This window comes from Ornithodoros turicata, chromosome 2, assembly GCF_037126465.1.
Source record: "Ornithodoros turicata isolate Travis chromosome 2, ASM3712646v1, whole genome shotgun sequence".
Classification (NCBI taxonomy): domain Eukaryota; kingdom Metazoa; phylum Arthropoda; class Arachnida; order Ixodida; family Argasidae; genus Ornithodoros; species Ornithodoros turicata.
Genome location: NC_088202.1, coordinates 70,699,598 through 70,717,569, shown reverse-complemented (window position 1 = coordinate 70,717,569; position 17,972 = coordinate 70,699,598). Strand labels below are relative to the sequence as shown.

Genomic DNA, 17,972 nt, shown 5'->3' with positions numbered 1-17,972 from the left:
TTTTCTCATACATGGCTGCACAGTTGTTACATGACTTTAAATGTTCTACTAAAGAACTGCTTTCTGCATCTTTTGTATTCTTGTGCTCACGCAGTCGTGTGTTGACACATCTGGCAGTCTGCCCAATGTATACTTTTCCACAGGTCAGAGGAATTTTATACACAGCACTTTCTTTACAATCCGTGAACTCTTCCTTACGCTTTATGTTACATCCCCTTTTTGTGTAGTTCAACCTCTTTGTAAGTGAGCCTAAGCAATTGCTCAGCATATTTTTTTTTTGCCCGGTGGGACACTGTGTGTATATACCTAGACACGCCAATCCTTGTGTAATCTTCCACCTTTTCCTTCCTTCGCGTAACTTCACTAAACATCCTATATATAAATAAAACTGCTGGGATGGCCCGCTTTTTTGAACCTACAATTTGACATGCTTTTCTTTAGATGTGGTAGATATGTATTACAACATACCAGCTATACAGATAAAACAGTGTGTGGAATCTAGTATTGATAAGTTTGGTGTAATTCATATCCAGAACGAGGTAGGGTGCTCAAGGTAGGGTGCTAGTGGAAATCTTCCTGGCTTTGTTATTTAGGTATTTGGAGGCCATAGTTGTTGAGTGGAAAGGAAGAATATTCATTCAAAAAGAGTGCATCTGTATTGGGTCTAGGATTGCTCCGATATTAAGTAGTTTTATCTTAGGGTCGTACGACAGAAATATAGAAAAGGATAGTTCGAACAACTGAATAATTAAAAAGGCATTTAGGTACGTGGATAATTACTTGGTGTTTGTCGAAAAATTGGACCACAAGTATCTTGTTCCGGATATCTTTCAAAGGAACTCAGATGGGTTATGTTTTACAGCTGAAGTACCTACCAAATCAAAAATACAGTTTCTAGACTTAGAGTTAAGCTCAGGAGACTTACAGTTAAGCTCAGGAGACAAAGAGATTTGCTGGGAGTATAGGCAGAAGGTGGAAAAGCCTGTCTTGCCGTTCAAAACAAATCATTCAAAAACGGTAAAAGCAGCTACTCTCGTAGGTGCGTTAAAAAATTCTTTAAATCGGTTTTGTCGACATAGAATTAATAGTAGTTTTGCACGTCAAATTGATAGGTTCAAAAAAGCGGGCTATCCCAGCAGTTTTATTTACGATGTTGTCTGTAGGATGTTTCGTGAAGTTACGGGAAGAAATAAAAAGGAAACGGTGGAAGATTACAAAAGGACTGGCGTCTCTAGGTGTATTGGCACAGTGTCCCACCGGGTAAAAAAATATGCTGGAAAATTTGAGGTTAAGGTTGTGTTTCGCAAAAGCAATTACTTAGGCTCACTTACAAAGAGGTTGAACTACACAAAAAAGGGATGTAACATAAAGCATAAGGAAAAGTTCACGGATTGTAAAGGAATTGTGTATAAAATTCCTCTGACCTGTGGTGTGGAAAAGTATACATTGGGCAGACTGCCAGATGTGTCAACACAAGACTGCGTGAGCACAAGAATACAAAAGATGCAGAAAGCAGTTCTTTAGAAGAACATTTAAAGTCATGTAACAACTGTGCAGCCATGTATGAGAAAACTCAGATTTTAAGGAAATTTAGGGGTAGGAGAACGTTCTTGTTTGAGGAAGCGAGGCAGATAATTGTGTAAGTTCGTGTTCAGTGTTTTACTCTGATAAGATACATGCATTTCTGGAAAACACGAGCTAAAAACGTGTGTTTGAGTGGAGCGACGTGGCACTGAAGTGTTGTGTAAGGTAATGGATTATTAAACATTTGTTGAAAGTGCAGTGCGTCCCTCCTGTGTTGTCCTTAGTGTTTGTAGCACTGGTTTTAGCAATTTTATGATGTGTGACCAACAGGCCCAAAATTGTAGATGGGTAGAAATCCAGCGAACCGGTACAATGTAGGAAGGGAGTTGCCTCAGGGCAAAAGCCGCCGATATTTCGAACAGAGACTGTTCTTCTTCTGGGCACCGTCCTCATCATTGGCATGGTATTTAAAGGGTTAGGTGTGACGTGTTTAAAGGTTCATGCGAATTGTGGGTCAACAGCACGGGGGGAAGAAAGGTTCCGTACGGGCTTTTACGGCCGGAGTGAATGGCTGCTTTGTTAGAGTGTGGAGGGGATTATGTGAACGTAGTAGGCCCAACGTAGGCCGAAAATTGGTACTTTTGTCATTCGAGTTCTGTGTCAGCCAGTTGGCACGGCGCTGCATATAACCAGGGTGTCGAGCAAACTGTGGCCTTCGAATTCGCGGACTTTCCAGGTTTCCACTGACTATTTCAAGCGAATTCCCTGACCAAAACAAAAGGGAACTTGCTGTCTGCTCCTACATTTTGATAAGGACGACTCATAAAAAGGACAATTTATTGAATAATTGAACGATGCAGACCGTTTATTGAGTTCAAACAACCAGAATACAAATACATGTTTCCCCTTACTGTTTAACGGAAGGAACTTTTCTTGCAGGGAGAGCAAGGAGTGAGCCTCACTTATGGCCCTTGTCTCTTTCTGTTAAAGTTCACTTATTAGTGAGGCTGCCCTACTTTTCTGCCTCTAAGCTTGTCGTATCTGTGAACAGTTACTCACGACAACGTTGCTGCGGCGTGGCCGCTCAACAACACTGATCGGCACGCGCGATTCGCTGCGTATCGCCATGGCAACTTGTCTGCGATTTTCACTGACTGCAACTGCCTTTCGGCAACATCCCTGACAATTCCTCGGGCTGTTCCAGTCGCATCAAAACTGCCTGACAATTCGCAGTTTTCTAGGTTTTCCATTTCGGTAAACATCCTGGTTAACCCACATAAACGTTCAGAAAAATAGCATATTCTTATACTAAAAAAGTAGGGTAAAGTGGGGATACCTGAAAACGGGGGCAAGTTGAGGAAAGTTCGATTTTTTCTCGTTGAATTTTCTTAGCAATATTTTTTTCTCGTCTGTAACATCAGGTTGAGCACAGTCATTGTCGGGGCTTTGAAGTAACGTGTTGGCCTTCTGCACGTGGCTTTTTAGAAAGACGTGAGACGATGTTTTGCTCAAAGGTTTGGGGATTCAGTTAACGAATTATGGTACAATTTAGGCGACTATTGTGACTGCTATTAACAAAATAGTTCAACTGTCTTCAACATAGACCATTTTACCCTATAATAGAGAGTTTTAGCAGACCGTTGATAACGTGGCTTGCGTCGAACCGTATCAACCGGAACCAATCAGTGGATAAGATTCTGAGTCACGCACCACTGCGATTGGTTCCGATAGGCACGATAACTTTATCAACGGTATACTAAAACTCACTATTATCTACACTCCCGAAACTCAACGTGTCGCTATTCCGTAACTGCGTCATTTCCCCGTGATTCGCAACGAGCTCCCGCGCGAAAGTCACTCGCACAGTTTAATTAAATAAAATCGCGTTCCACCAAAATGGTCTTCACGTGTCGTTGGTTTCACCTGCTGCTGTGATGGGCAGTATTTAAATACATTGTATTTAAAATACTATGTAAAATATAAATACATGTATCATATCTCGTATTTAAAATGTGGTCTAGAAAAATGTACTTGTATTTATATTTAAGATACTCTTTTCCGGTATTTACCTGCTTAAATACTTTGTAAACACATGTAAGTACATCAAATGCGCATGTTTCCAAATTTTTCAGCTGTATATACTGTCGTGCTGTAGCTTTGCTGAGAGGCTAGAGGTTATTCACCTGGTCTGACAGTTTAGTACACTTTTAGTAGTTTCTTCCGAATATACGTGGATACTGCACTTGTGTCAGCAATCAAATAGCATCAACATTACCCATTTCTACCAATACCCACTCAGTATCAAGTATTAGCCTTCGGTTCTGAAACCTCAGAAAGACTCCATGACCGATGTTTAGATGTTACAGGACCTTCTGGATGTGCATATTGCTCTGCAGCACCTGTGGTGAGGCTCGTTTCTTTTACGAAACAACATCGTCTGAAACAGGATCTTCATGAACGACAGAATCGTCTAATTAAATCATTTACTCATTAAAATCACCATGGTGAATGTGGTGATTAAAATCACCACGCTGTTACTTCGTAACGATCTGCATGAATGCTCATGTAAAGAGTTCTTGAGCCTATCTATATATTGATCTTAATTTGCTCATTCAATGTATTTATGAAAGTATTTAGGGTATTTAAATACTGCACATATAAAGTATTTATGACAAGTATTTAAATACATATTTAAGCAAAGTATCTTGTATCTATATTTGAATACATCAAAAATTTATATATGCCCGTCCCTGACCTGCAGTGCCGTTAACGTCACGTTATAGAATATCCACAATTTGGAGACCGGGGTCAGCTCTCCGAATGCATCCACGACTGAGCGTGAACATTTACAAACGTACGCACAGAACTGAAATAGACCGTGTACATTATCGCATCTAAAAAAAAATAAGTACGATATATTAGGTTACAGGACAGATAGTAGCGATTTTCGTTGCGTTTTTAGCAGCGTTGCCACGCTTCGCACATATAACGCTGGACTGACAGGAACGTTTTTCTTTGAGGTTTGCACTGTGGATATCCAGCCTATTTATTAAAGCTATCGTTAATGTTGGATGGTATATATGATGTACAGGGTTCGCCAAGATAAACTTCGGAGTTTGTAGCGAAGATAAAACAAATTAGAACAGTGTCGGAAAGCCAAAGTAGATGTTAGAAGACGTATTATTCCCCAAAATTTTATGTCGACAATGCCACTTTGTCCGTTCCTCTGTGGATAAATCGTGAAAATTAAAAAATCGCCTCTGCCTAAACGGCTATACCTATGTTTCAGCTTCTTTCCGTCAGATGGCGAAACGGTCGAACGCGGCGTTGCAGAGTACGATTCTGCATTCAGTTCCATTTGTTCAGATTTCGATGTCGTCTGCAACGCCGCGTTCGACCGTTTCGCCATCTGACGGAAAAGAGCTGAAACACAGGTATAGCCGACTACGCAGCGGCGGTTTTCTAATTTTCACGATTTATCCGCAGAGGAACGGACCAAATGGCAGTATCGACATAAAATTTTGGGGCATAATACATCCTTTACCACCTACTTTAGCTTTCAGACACTGTTCTCATTTGTTTTATCTCCGTTACAAACCCCGAAGTTTATCTTGGCGAACCCTGTACATTCGGTGTGCGTGTAACATGGGCTTGTTTGTACTTTCTTTTCTTTTATGTTTATATACCCTACGCCAGCATTTCGGTTTGGCTCTTATGGCAGTCCGGGGTGCCCTTTCCTTTGCCCGATGTCTGTTCCTGATGCGTCGACGACGGACCCCAAAAGTGGGAAAAAAATCACTCAGCCCCCCCCCCCCCCCATTTACGGTTTCCAACACACACTCTTTGAAGTCGACCCAGTACACAGACAACCCCCGTGTCTTTCACTCTTTCCTGCTATCATCTCTCCCTTCGTCCACGTCTGTGCGCCGCTCATCATCACAGATGCCTTGCGGTGGTAACAGGTAATAAAAAAACGGGCAACCCTAATGCATGGCGGTTATATTGTTGCAACGTTACACCGAACGCAAGATTGAACTATCAGAAAAAAAAAAGAAAAAAAAAAAGAACGAGCGATCACGTACAGAGCGGCGAGCAGAGACTCTCCTTTCTCACCCTATATTACAAGTCCATACGCCCTCGCGAACGTCAGGGCGCATTATATTGTCCGCGCTCAAGAAACCCAAGTTGTAATAACACTTACAGCCTTCCTGCTACACAATGTACGCCCAGTACAACGCACTTGACGCGCCTCCTCGCACAGAATAGGCGCAGTCAAAGACCATCACGGGGCACATCGTAGCCTTTCTGTGCTTCTGCAGTCATCAAAGCCTGTATAGGGAGGCAAGACTTAAGAGCCCTGCAATATGAAGAGGGCTACGAACGAGAAGCATCAACGTGCTAGCAGACGCCCGAACAAAGGCAACGAAAAAAAAGAAAAGACGAGAAATACGCGGAGAGGAGAATTTCCCATAATAAAAGGCGAAGCACGCAAGGTGCAGAAATCCGACGTCAGTATTAGAGGCAGCACATCAAATTGTACAATAGCCGCGAGAAAAAGTGGAAAGACGAAAACCTGAAGGGCAGACTCTGGTTTCCTGGTGGCCACGTAGCGAGCTGTTTCGGCGAAAATGGCATCCCCGATGGCCGCAATTGGAGGGAAGTTAGCGAAGGATTATAACGAGATTACGCCCTGCACAAGACAAGCGCACATTTATGGCACGCTCTTCTATTGATATATTCTAGGTAGGCCCGCGAGACGTTTCTCATGAATTCGGTCGAGCGAGATGTTCCGCTCCCTCGGCGGTAATGGCATCCGTACACTTCCGTGAATTTCTTGTTAGCTACTGCGTTATTCTAAATGAAACTTTTACAGTTCGGTACTTATATATCATGCACGCCTAAAAGCTCTGTTTTGCTCCAGAGCTGACCGGTGCGTACAAAAGCTTCGATGTCAGAATACATTCATGAACACAGGCTCCACGGGTGCATATTACTCGGAGGGTGCTCTACGTGAATAAATGCTGTTAAGATTCGTGTATCACAGTCGCCAGTACACTTTTCTTCTTCGCGCCTAATTAAGCAATTAGATAAGGCTACGTTAACTAACTTTTAAGATGTTGGTATAACGGCCGAGGTGTTGGTTCGACAGTTGATGCGATCACAAAAACACTGTTAGGTTACAAGGCGCCCGTGAAAGCACGCCGGGGAGTCGTACACGATTTTTTCTTTTTTTTTTTTAGGGAAGCATATCAATGCGCATACAGGGTGCCTGAGTAGCCATGTTAAAAAATTTAGATCAAAAGGACACACAACTGAAAAATATGCAATCAACGACCACGCTAGTAAGAAACGTATTTTGTTGTGGAATGGGGTAAATTCGATATGCGCTTGCTTTTTGTGGCTGAGAAACGCTAATTTGATTGACTTGGTAAACTTCGGAGTTCAATTGAAGAAATGAATTTCTCTGAACTTGAAGTTAATCGAATTACTCGTAGTACGTGAAAAAAGTTTCCTGCAGATAAATGCCACTACGTAAAGCGACTAATGATCAATTATAGCAGGTAAATATCGTTGGTCGTATATTTCTCCGTAGCGTGCTTTTTTCCTAAAATGTCGTGACGCGCCCTGTATACCGTGAGTTCTTATGCCGGAAAGGAAAAGCCACAGAAAACGTACCTTGTTGGAAACACTCAGGTGAGCTCTGATCTGAAGGTCGCTTCTCGGCAGATAACGGATGTAGTAGTTCTTCTGTACGTTTGAGAGCTCTGACATCGAGGCGCGCACGTAGTACGCTTTCAGCTTTCGCGCGCATTCTTTGTTACCACGAGAAAACCTCCACGCAAAGCGTACACTGTAGGAAATTGAGATGGGTGTTTCGCGACACGCCCTGCAACTTCCCAATTCACATCTCGGCCCTAAGACGAATAATTAAAAAGCTAGCTAATGAATTGCACCTAATTAATTAATCAAAATTGATGGCACGTCTATAGGAAAAGAACGGTACATTTATGACTTGTCCCTTCCCGGAGGCGTATTATTGATGCACGCCCTCCTTTTCTACATTTTGATTATGGTTTCGGGAGTTTTATGTACCCAATGCCGCGTTCAAAACAGAAACTGACGGAAAAATTAGAAAAACCTTAAAGGAATGCTGAGGTGAGAGACTTAGCGAGTGTCGGTATATATTTGTTTTTGGCTGCAGCATGTTCTGCGACAAATAAAATGAGCTCCAGCGAAGAAACGACGGAGGCAGGTGCACGCAAATCTCACGCGAGGCCTCTATTCTGTACATTTTCTTTATATGCCGTGTTAGCGCCGCGAAGAAACTGTGGCTATGAGCGGCGTACAGATGTGGACAAATGGAGAGAGCACAGCAGGTTTAATATGCATCCTGGGCCGATTTCAGTGGAAACTGTACCGACATTCGGCTGGAAAGTCCTCAGAAAGCCCATGGAAAACCCCAGACAGCACAGTCGGTGATAGGAATCGAATCCACCCCCCCCCCCCCCCTAGTCTTCAGCACGACCTTGGCTACCCAGCGGGACGACTTAACCCGCTCGGCCACGCCGCTGTTGTACACCTTTCTTAACCACTCCACACCTTGAAAGAGCGCGCAGGAGAACGAGGGTACGAGGGTATTTGGTGGCGTCAGGAATTCTGCTGACGAGGTGATCATGTGACCCGTGAGAGAGCCTGGCGCAGCAAAAGCGGGGAAGGCACTGCGGTGGGGGCTGCTGACGCCATGCGAGGGGATCCGGCAGGCCATCCAAGGTCACTTTATCTCCGAGCGTCTTTGTAAATTTGATAGAGCAGTGATAAAGTACGGCACTGCGGAAATATTTTGTATGGTTGCCTTTGGACACCTTGTTGAATGAAACAGGGTTTCGAGCCATGTCAAATATCACGTCCCCGCTCCTTTAAATCTGGCTTGACGCAAACGATACATGCGTACGAGGGTGGTTCCATAAGTTTCCGGCCCGACCAACTTTCAATAGTCATAGAGACGAAACAAGTGTATCACTTTTCGACATAGTAACCCTTAACTTCGATGCACTTTTGACACCTTTCAACCAGCATTCTTATACCCTTGAAAAAAAGTCCGAAGTTTTGTCCGCAAAATGCTGGAAAACTGCCTCTTGCACCTCACTATCGTTTTGAAATCTCCGTCCTCTGAGATCCCTCTTCAAGTTTGAGAACAGGAAGTAGTCACTCGGTGCCAAGTCTGGACTGTAGGGTGGGTGGTGGATTTCTTCGAAGCCGCACTCCTTCAGTGCAGCCTTTGCAACAGAAGCCGTGTGGACAGGGGCATTGTCCTGGAGCAACCGGACACCTCGACTCAACCTGCCCTGCCTCTTTTCCTTGATGGCGTCTCGCAGTCGGTGCAGGAGTGAAGCATAATAAGTCGCATTCACTGTGGTGTTCCTCTCTTTAAAGTCGCTGAGTAGGATCCCGTGACAATCCCAAAATATTGTTGCCATGATCTTCTTTGTGGATTGTGTGACCTTGGCTTTTCTTGGGGGTGCTTCTCCTGGTTTGCGCCATTCCATCGACTCCCTTTTCGGAAGGGGATCATAGTAGAGCACCATGGTCTCATCCCCTGTGACAATTGAATTCAATATTTCTTCTTCGTTCTCTTGACAGAGCTCCAAAAACTCTTTGGCACAGACGACGCGCTGTTGCTTTTGAACTGACGAGAGAAGTCGTGGCACCCATCTCGCACTGACCTTTTTCATGTGAAGGCCCTCGCCGATGATGCGAAAAACGGTTGCTTTTGAAAGCCCCAGCCTTTCTGAGATTTCCTTCACCTTCAGACGCCTGTCGCTCAGCACTTCCTCCTCGACAAGAGACAAATTTTCTTGTGTCACCACTTCCACTGGACGACCATCGCGTGGATCATCTTCAATGGACTCTCGCCCCAGTCGAAACTGCTTAGCCCAGTCTTTTACCATTGTGTACGACGGAGAGGCATCCCTGTACACGTTGTCCAGTCGCGCTTTAATTTCTTTAGGCGAAAGTCCCTCTTTTGTCAAGAATTTTATCACAGCGCGGTACTCGATTTTTTTCCATTTTAACTAAAGAGTGCACCCTGGCTGTTTGATATACCGCTCTCCAACCCACAAAAGCATGGAGAGGGTGGTGTTCCAGCCCTCCAACAGATGGCGCCACGCGTCCTTAATCGCATTTTCAAATTCGCGCACATTTTCTACCTCGGGCCGGAAACTTATGGAACCACACTCGTACGTTTGCTAATCGTAAGAAAACTCGCCGTAACAGCTGCGATTAATCGGATCATACCGACGCCTGCCCGCCAGTTCCATGCACCCGTATTCTGCGCATGAAGATTTTGAGAGCTTTTGCCACCGCTAAGCATGAAACGTTGCTCGCTCTGACTCGCCTCCGCGAGGCATCCCACAGTCGATACACGGGTGGCTCTCAAAGAATATGGATATTTACACATTGATCACTGGGGCAGAGGAGGGATTAATAACGCTGAGAGGTCGAAGCAGCGACAGCTAGCTACATGATCGAAAACGATCGGTAGATAGTCAAATTCCGAATATTATTTTGTCAGTGTTTCTGAACCGTTATCTGAACCAGTAACAATATATTTTTTCTCTACTCTGTTTCAGCTTAGTTCCACGATAGCAGCAATATTGGTTCATCTGAAAAGTAACGCTATCTTTTCTTTTCTTTGCTTTCGGCTCAGTTTCCCGTTCGGCTTGACACTATTCCAATAAATACACACCAGGGCACGGACAAGAGCCGTGCAATGGTGCGTCATCTACACCGAAAGTGTCCTCTGTAAAAAATAAAATGGCATACATGCAGGCTAGTCTGTAGACAAACTCCCATACAAACAGGAGCTCTGTAAAGCATCACCACAGCGCACTTGAACAGCGCACAAACAATCTTCAGATAAGTTAGAAGGGTAAGGAAATGTTACGGAAAGTGCCTCAGGACGAGAGCCGTCGATATTTGAAACAGAGACTGATCAGAGACGACCAGGAAATCATTTTTTGATTAGACGTTACGTTTCGTGTATTTGACGTCCCACCCCCTCCCCCCACCCCGATCGAATCATTCCTGGACAAGCTGTGTGCATATAAAGTCACGCGTATGCCGCAAGTGCTCGCGCGCCTGCGCAAAAGTGCGACAATGCCGCAGACGGAAGTTTGTTAATCAGTTCCAAAAACTATTGCACGGTTAGAACGCCCTTTGGATGCTAGCCATGCAGACTACCAACTCCTCAAAATAGAATATCTTAAATCTGCACCATATGAGTGGCATTCCGAAATGGAACTTCCATATAAGAGGGCGCTTATTAAATGGGGCACGCGTTGTATAGCGGTTCCACTCATTCCAGATCTGCTACTGCACGGTATATAGCGTGTGCAGGAGGCCTGGTGTTACGAGACCAACAATGAAAGGAAGAGCAGGAGACGGAAACCAGATGGGGAGACGCACATTGTCGGTAAGACTGTCACGTTGGCTGCCTCCAGGTTTTAATCAATGGACCTCCTCGCCTCGTCTCAGGAGACGGTACAGTCTTGAATAACGGCCCCATAAAGGGCATCCAGGGAAACGATGGCTCCGTGAAATGGTCGGTGCGAAGAGTGGACCCAATTTTCAAAGCAGGATTCTATATTTAACGGCACTGAGTGAGACGTGCATTGATATTTCCGCTTTGTTCGGAGGAGGCGGTTACTTACGTCGTCCGCAGATGCTGCGTTCTTAAAAGCATGAATTGCTGCTATCTATGGTGCGTCATCTTATAAACTAATTTGCATGGCTGTCACACGACTCTCAAACTAGTTCAGGTTGCGCTGCGTTTGTGACCCTACGAACAGTTTGCGTGTTCGTTGTACTAAACAGGTCTACAACTTTTTAAAGCCTGCGTGGTTCAGAAACGAAAAGCATGTCTGGAAACGGCCATGGAAAAACATGACAATGGAAACGGTCAATTGGTTCCGATTTCTATGGCATTGGAGAGTTTCCGTAACACTACGACGTATATCGTGCAGATAAAGTGCAGTCATCAAACTTTTAAAACGAGTATTGTTTAGAAATGAAATCTGCCATTCCTTAGCGACTGTGATGTGCCGAATTACGACATGACAATTGAAACGCTGAACTGGCTTCTGTTTTTTTTTTTTAGTGTTTTCGTATGACTACTACGTGCATTGTGTTGATAATATACGGGTTGTAAATCATTACTTCTGTTTACTCGGAACTGTTTTATCTGTTTTTACTGTTTAACAATACATGTTCATACTGTTTAATCATTCCACTGCACGCTGAGCGAAATAACGCGGGAATAAAAGTCCTTCGATGGCAAAAATTTCGGCTCATTATACTTCCTCACACACTGTCGCGTATAGAAGACACAGTGATGTCGCACAAACCTAACAAGTGCAAGACTCTGTGGAAACCCGTGTTTCCACAACCTCGGGGCGTCAGTCCGTCCGCTCCGTCGACGAGGAAGACACAGCGAGCAAAAGGTTAGAACAACAACAGTTTATTCCATACCGCTGAACAGACAAGACACCCACCCCGCCAACCGCGGAAGCCAGGAAGACAGGAAACGCCCAAGGGCTCTGGGACCTTTGAACTGCACCGGTTTGGAGCATTTCATCAAGAGCAGCGTCTAACAAAGCACGCTTATGCACACTCAATGGTCTCGGATTACAACGCCAGGGCCTAGCGTTACCCGTGTCTATGCTAAGCTGTAACACAGACGACTTACCGGGTCTCTCCGTGAAGACACCGTCAAACTGCCGCAGTACTTGTTCAAGCCGACGGCGCTCCTCCTCAGGACTATGGAATGACCCCAAGACGGTCTGGAGCGGGGACGGTTCGACGGACGTCGCTGCAGCTTGCTTAGCTGAACTGTTGTCCTGTGGCACGGCGAAAGGAAAAAATCCTGACGATCCGTGGTAAACGTATCCTCCATTGGGCAGGTCCAGCACAAATTTCTGCCGGATGATGAAGTCTCTGCCCAGGATAACAGGCACTGCCAGGCCAGGAAGGTGGACAAAGCGCTGCTTTCGTCGTTTCCCATCGAAGCCAAGCCAGAGCACAACTGCAGTTTGTGCTGGAATCATGTCATTAGAAGCAAGACGTAAAGTGACATCTGTGGATTGCAATTCCACATTCTGTGATACGCAGTGCTCGTAAGCATCATCGCCGATAAGGGAGACTGTAGCTCCCCTGTCGATAAGGGCGATGTAATCACTCCCCAAAATTCGAACAGCGATGTTTGGTTCCTTGTCCTCGATGTTATCTCGGACGGAAAAGGCAAAAGGAGCTAAGGCGTCTCCTATTATCTTGCTGCTTGCAAAGCCAGCTTCTGAATTATCAGGGTCACGGATTGTAACCGTTCGTTCGCTCTTTCGGCAAGTAGCCGACGTCGTTCAGCGATTTTTTACCGGCGTCGGCTGCGACCGTTTCCCGTTTGCACATTACGGGGGTTTGGTCTTTGCTGCGGACAGTCCCGACGAAGGTGGTCAGGGCTACCGCACGTCCAACAGCCAGCGGGCATTCTGCGTTGCTGCCGCGGAACATGCCGCTGCTCCTGCGGCCTGCTAGGGGTTTCGCCAGCTAAATAGCCGGGTTGACCGTGGTTATGGGACAGGACGAGTCTGCCAAGGGTTGTTCCTGCGGGGATCGCGCTCTGTTCATGACGGAAGGGATCAGGTGCTCGGCGTGATGGCTCCTCATGATAATTGCGGTTGTGCTCATCCAGTCCCACTGCAGGTAGGCGCTCAACCGAAGCTGCTCCCGCTGACCACGCACAGCGCAGTTCTAACGCCAATTCATGCGGCGGCGGGGACCGATACTCGAGTTCTGCAAAGAGGTCGCCTTCAATTGTGCGGGCCTCTTGTGCCAGCGCTTCAAGGTTTTTAAAGCGATGGGCTCGAAGATAGGTCCGGTAGCGAGGGTGACACTGACGGATAGCCCGTGTCACACGCTGCTCCTCTGTAGCGGTAGGCTCAGCTCTGCTATATAGCTCTTGTAAGGCCCGAACGAATTCTGCTAAGGACTCATCTGGATGCTGAGTACGCTTATGCAGCTCCTCCAGGATACGATATTCGTAATCAGGGGGAAGAAATTCGCTCTTAAACCGCTTCTGGAAGTCCTGAACGCACGTAAACCTCGACTGTAGCCGAAGCCAGCGAGCGGCGTCTCCGATCAAAGCAACCTGCAGGATGCGTTGTATCAGGAGTTCATCTGAGATTCCCATACCAGTCTGATAGGCTGTAAGGTCATCCAAGAAGTCTGCGACCGACTTTTTATCGGTGTACCCTGAGAAGGTAGGGACCGGTAAATTCAGCCGCAGGGGCGCTTGTGCCTGCGACGGCGAAACCGGCCTGGCATCAAGGCGTTGTGCCACCAACGAACATAACTCCGTCATAGATGGGTAGAAATCCAGCGAACCGGTAGAGATGTAGGAAGTGAGTAGCCTCAGGACAGAAGCCGTGAAGACGGAAGGTTCCGTGAACCTCCCATTTTTCTGTAACCGGTCTGGAGCCTAGATCACTACGTTCACATAATCCCCTCCACACTCTAACAAAGCGGCCACTCACTCCGGCCGTAGAAGCCCGTACGGACCCTTTCTTCCCTCCAGGCTGTTGACCCACAATTCGCATGAACCTTTAAACACGTCACACCTATGATGAGGACGGTGATGAGGACATGCCAATGATGAGGACGGTGCCCAGAAAAAGAACAGTCTCTGTTCGAAATATCGGCGGCTTTTGTCCTGAGTCAACTCCCTTCCTGTAACTCCGTCATGCGTGACAAGAGTTCTGTCGTTATAAAGGAGTCCAACTGCGGCACTGCACGTACCGTAGTTGACGTACCTTCGGACGGAGGCACTGCATGTACCTCTTTGTCCTCGGCTGGTCCCTTCGGCTCCGAAGGCGCCGAGGTGTCCGAAACCAGAGTCTCCTCCGAACGGGACCGCTGATGAACAGGGCCTTTGTTCCGGAGGTCCGGCGGAGTCCTGAATGAAAGATAAGAAAAGAAAAGAAAAAAAAACGTACCAAACGAAAAATGAACAACGAGTGCTGCGTCCTCCCCGCTGTCGAACGGACGAACTGTGACCCCAAACGTTGGGCGCCAGTTGTGGAAACACGGGTTTCCACAACTGGCGCCCAACGTGGTATGGCTCCGAAACGTGGTGGTACGGCTAGGTTATGCGTCGACTACCGTCGACTTAACGCAGTAACTGTAAGGGACTCTTATCCCTTTCCGTCCATCGAGTATGTTATGTATTCCCTGGGCAACGCTACAGTGTTTTCAACGCTTTATTGTAGTAGGGTTTTTTTGCAAATCCAAGTTGCCCCGGAGGATGTCCCGAAAACAGCCTTTACCCGTCATAGGGGTTTGTTTGAGTTTGTACGGATGCCTTTCGGTCTGTCTAACTCTCCCGCCAGTTTCCAACGGCTAATGAATACCGTACTGGGAGATGCGAAGTACAACTTCGGGATGGCGTACATGGATGACGTCGTAGTGTTTTCCAGAAACTTTCAGGAACACTTGGAACACCTGTCAATCGTCCTTGCAAGGATGAAGCAGGCAGGGCTACCCATCAACCCCCGCAAGGTGCAGCTGCCATCGCCAAGGATCAGCCTTCTCGGCTTCATGGTGGACGAAGGAACCATCAGTCCTAGCGATGACAAGCTAAAGGCGATCATGGAGTATCCGGTTCCCGGCAACGTAAAAGCCTTGCAGCGTTTCTTGGGCATTGTTGGTTTCTACAGACAATTCATTCCTAATTGCGCTGAGTTAGCGCAGCCGCGTAACCGGTTGTTGCGCAACGATACACCCTGGCAGCGGGGAGAGATTAGAGAGTTTTAGTAGATCGTACGCCATCGCCTCTGCGTACGAAAGGCATAGCGTTGACAGTTCTGCGCACGCACATAAGAGAAAGAGCGCTTCGCGCAGTGCGCAGAACCACCAACGCAATCCGTTACGTACGCTATTGCCTTTGCGTACGATCTACTAAAACTCTCTATTACATCGCCCTTATTGACACGGGAGCTACAGTCTCCCTTATCGGCGATTGTGTTTATGAGCACTGCGCATCACGGAATGTGGAATTGCAATCCACAGATGTCACTCTACGTCTTGCTTCCAATGACGTGATTCCAGCACAAACTGCAGTTGTGCTCTGGCTTCGTTTTGATGGGAGACGACGAAAGCAGCGCTTCGTCCACCTTCTTGGCCTGGCAGTGCCCGTTATCCTGGGCAGAGGCTTCATCATCCGGCAGAAATTTGTGCTGGACCTGCCCAATGGAGGATACGTCTACCACGGATCGTCAGGATTTTTTCCTTTCGTCGTGCCACAGGACAGCAGTTCAGCTAAGCAAGCTGCAGCAACGTCTGTCGAACCGTCCCCGCTCCCGACCGTCTTGGGGTCATTCCATGGTCCCGAGGAGGAGCGCCGTGAGCTTGAACAAGTACTGCGGCAGTTTGACGGTGTCTTCACGAGAAACCCGGTAAGTCGTCTTTGTTGCAGCATAGCATAGACACGGGTAACGCTAGGCCCTGGCGTTGTAATCCGAGACCATTGAGTGTGCATAAGCGTGCTTTGTTAGACGCTGCTCTTGATGAAATGCTCCAAACCGGTGCAGTTCAAAGGTCCCAGAGCCCTTGGGCGTTTCCTGTCTTCCTGGCTTCCGTGGTTGGCGGAGTGGGTGGCTTGTCTGTTCAGCGGTATGGAATAAACCTTTGTTGTTGTTGTTCAAACCTTTTGCTCGCTGTGTCTTCCTCGGCGACGGAGCGGACGGACTGACGCCCCGAGGTTGTGGAAACACGGGTTTCCACAACTGGCGCCCAACGTGGGGCCCGAGCCTGTTCACCTGGAGGATGTACGTTTGTTTTGGCATGGCGCCCTAGGATAAGTCGATGCACTTTATGCTTTTTTCGGTTCCGCTCTTTGTGCCCAGGTCTCTGCTGCCCGGGTTAGTCGTAGGCCGCTACGCAGCTGCGACTTAAGGAGGAAAACTAAGGTCCTTGCAGTTCCGCGGTCCTGCTCCCGAAAGACGCCGGGATGCTCCCTGACGCCGAGTCAGCTGCGCTGGCGGCACGCTCGGAGAAGCCGTTTGCGGGCATCGGCTGCAGCCGAGTTACACGTCATTCCATGACTCCCGGTTCATGAACGAATTTCTCCTGCCGGATTACGAACGCCGTTTCCGAAAGGAGCTGCATAAGCGTACTCAGCTTTGCGACAAGAGCCATGTAGAATTCGTTTTGGCTTCACTTCGGCCGTTCAGTAGGGTTGTTTCCTCTGCGACGGAAGCGCGGAAGGTCGCATCGTCTATCCGTCAGTGCCACTCACGCGTTCGCCCAATTTTCGAGCCTGTCACTTCACCAGACTGGAAAGAATGGCGTAGGAGGTTCGTGCTATACAAGGCGACCTCTTACCTGAACTCGAATACCACCACCGCCTACGCCGGATCAGGCGTCAGAACAGCGTTGTACGTGTTCGACGGAGGGTAATCTTGTTTGAGTGCTGACGTGCAGTCGGATTAAGCGAATGATATAATGCTCCCTACATCGTGCGTCCTTACAGGTCGCGTGGGTAGCAGCCTTTGTATCGGTCACTAGAATCTAGTGCTCTCGATCTAATATGGCATCTGAATATTCGTTGTGATTTTGGTTTTAACGAAATTCACTAGTTTCTTGGCGGAGGGCTTGACAGACCCCCTTGGCTGGGAGTGTCGGGCAAGACGGAGTACAGGCCGATGTAAGTGGAATAAATCTTTGTTGTTGCTGATTTTATTTTGTCGTTGCTGTGTTTTCCTGGCGGGTGCGGTGGACGGACTGACGCCCCGAGGTTGTGGAAACACGGGTTTGTACGACTGATAGGAATCCAGATCACAACTCGCTGACGTTGGAAGCGGATGCTTTTGGTTTGCATTGCAATTCCTTCAACGTAGTGCCTTTTCTTTTCCGTTTTCATTGTAAAGAACAGGGGTGCGTCACTTACTCTCGCCATGGTTGCAGCGCTTTCTTCTTGTAGCTGTCTAGGACCCACTCTTTCGTAACGATGCGACCGTTCACCTTTTTCACTTCAGCATACTTGGGAGTGTTCAGGAATGCACATCTGCAAATACAGAGTGGGCAGTCTGTGAAATTCCAATGCACTCGAGAACGTTACAATTCGATAAGGAGTCTCTCAGGGAGGACCTAGTGTACATTTTCAGTATTTACGTGTACTTCAAGAGCGATATACAACAAAAAATATAAAGAACCGCGAGGTTCTAGACGGAGTTCTGTAGTATGGTATGCATGCAGGCATTGCGTATTTATAGCATCATGAGCGACGAGACACTTCAACAAGCCTTCGCGAATTTGACTATTCGCGATTTCTCCGGCTTCGTTTTCGCAGGAGTCTACATCAAATAGTTTCAGAATTTCCGCTAGGTCTGATCGTGGCCTGT

At 47.1% G+C, this 17,972-nt stretch overlaps 1 protein-coding gene across 1 annotated transcript in view; it reads right to left on the bottom strand.

The window, feature by feature from the left end:
• The window catches only part of LOC135385551 (DNA repair protein XRCC1-like), a 314,938-nt gene that overhangs the window by 163,722 nt on the left and 133,244 nt on the right, over window positions 1–17,972 (bottom strand). The window contains exon 9 of the mRNA XM_064614927.1: window positions 17,519–17,635. Within this exon, the coding sequence (XP_064470997.1) occupies window positions 17,519–17,635 (117 nt within the window). The remainder of the gene's footprint in view (window positions 1–17,518; window positions 17,636–17,972) is intronic.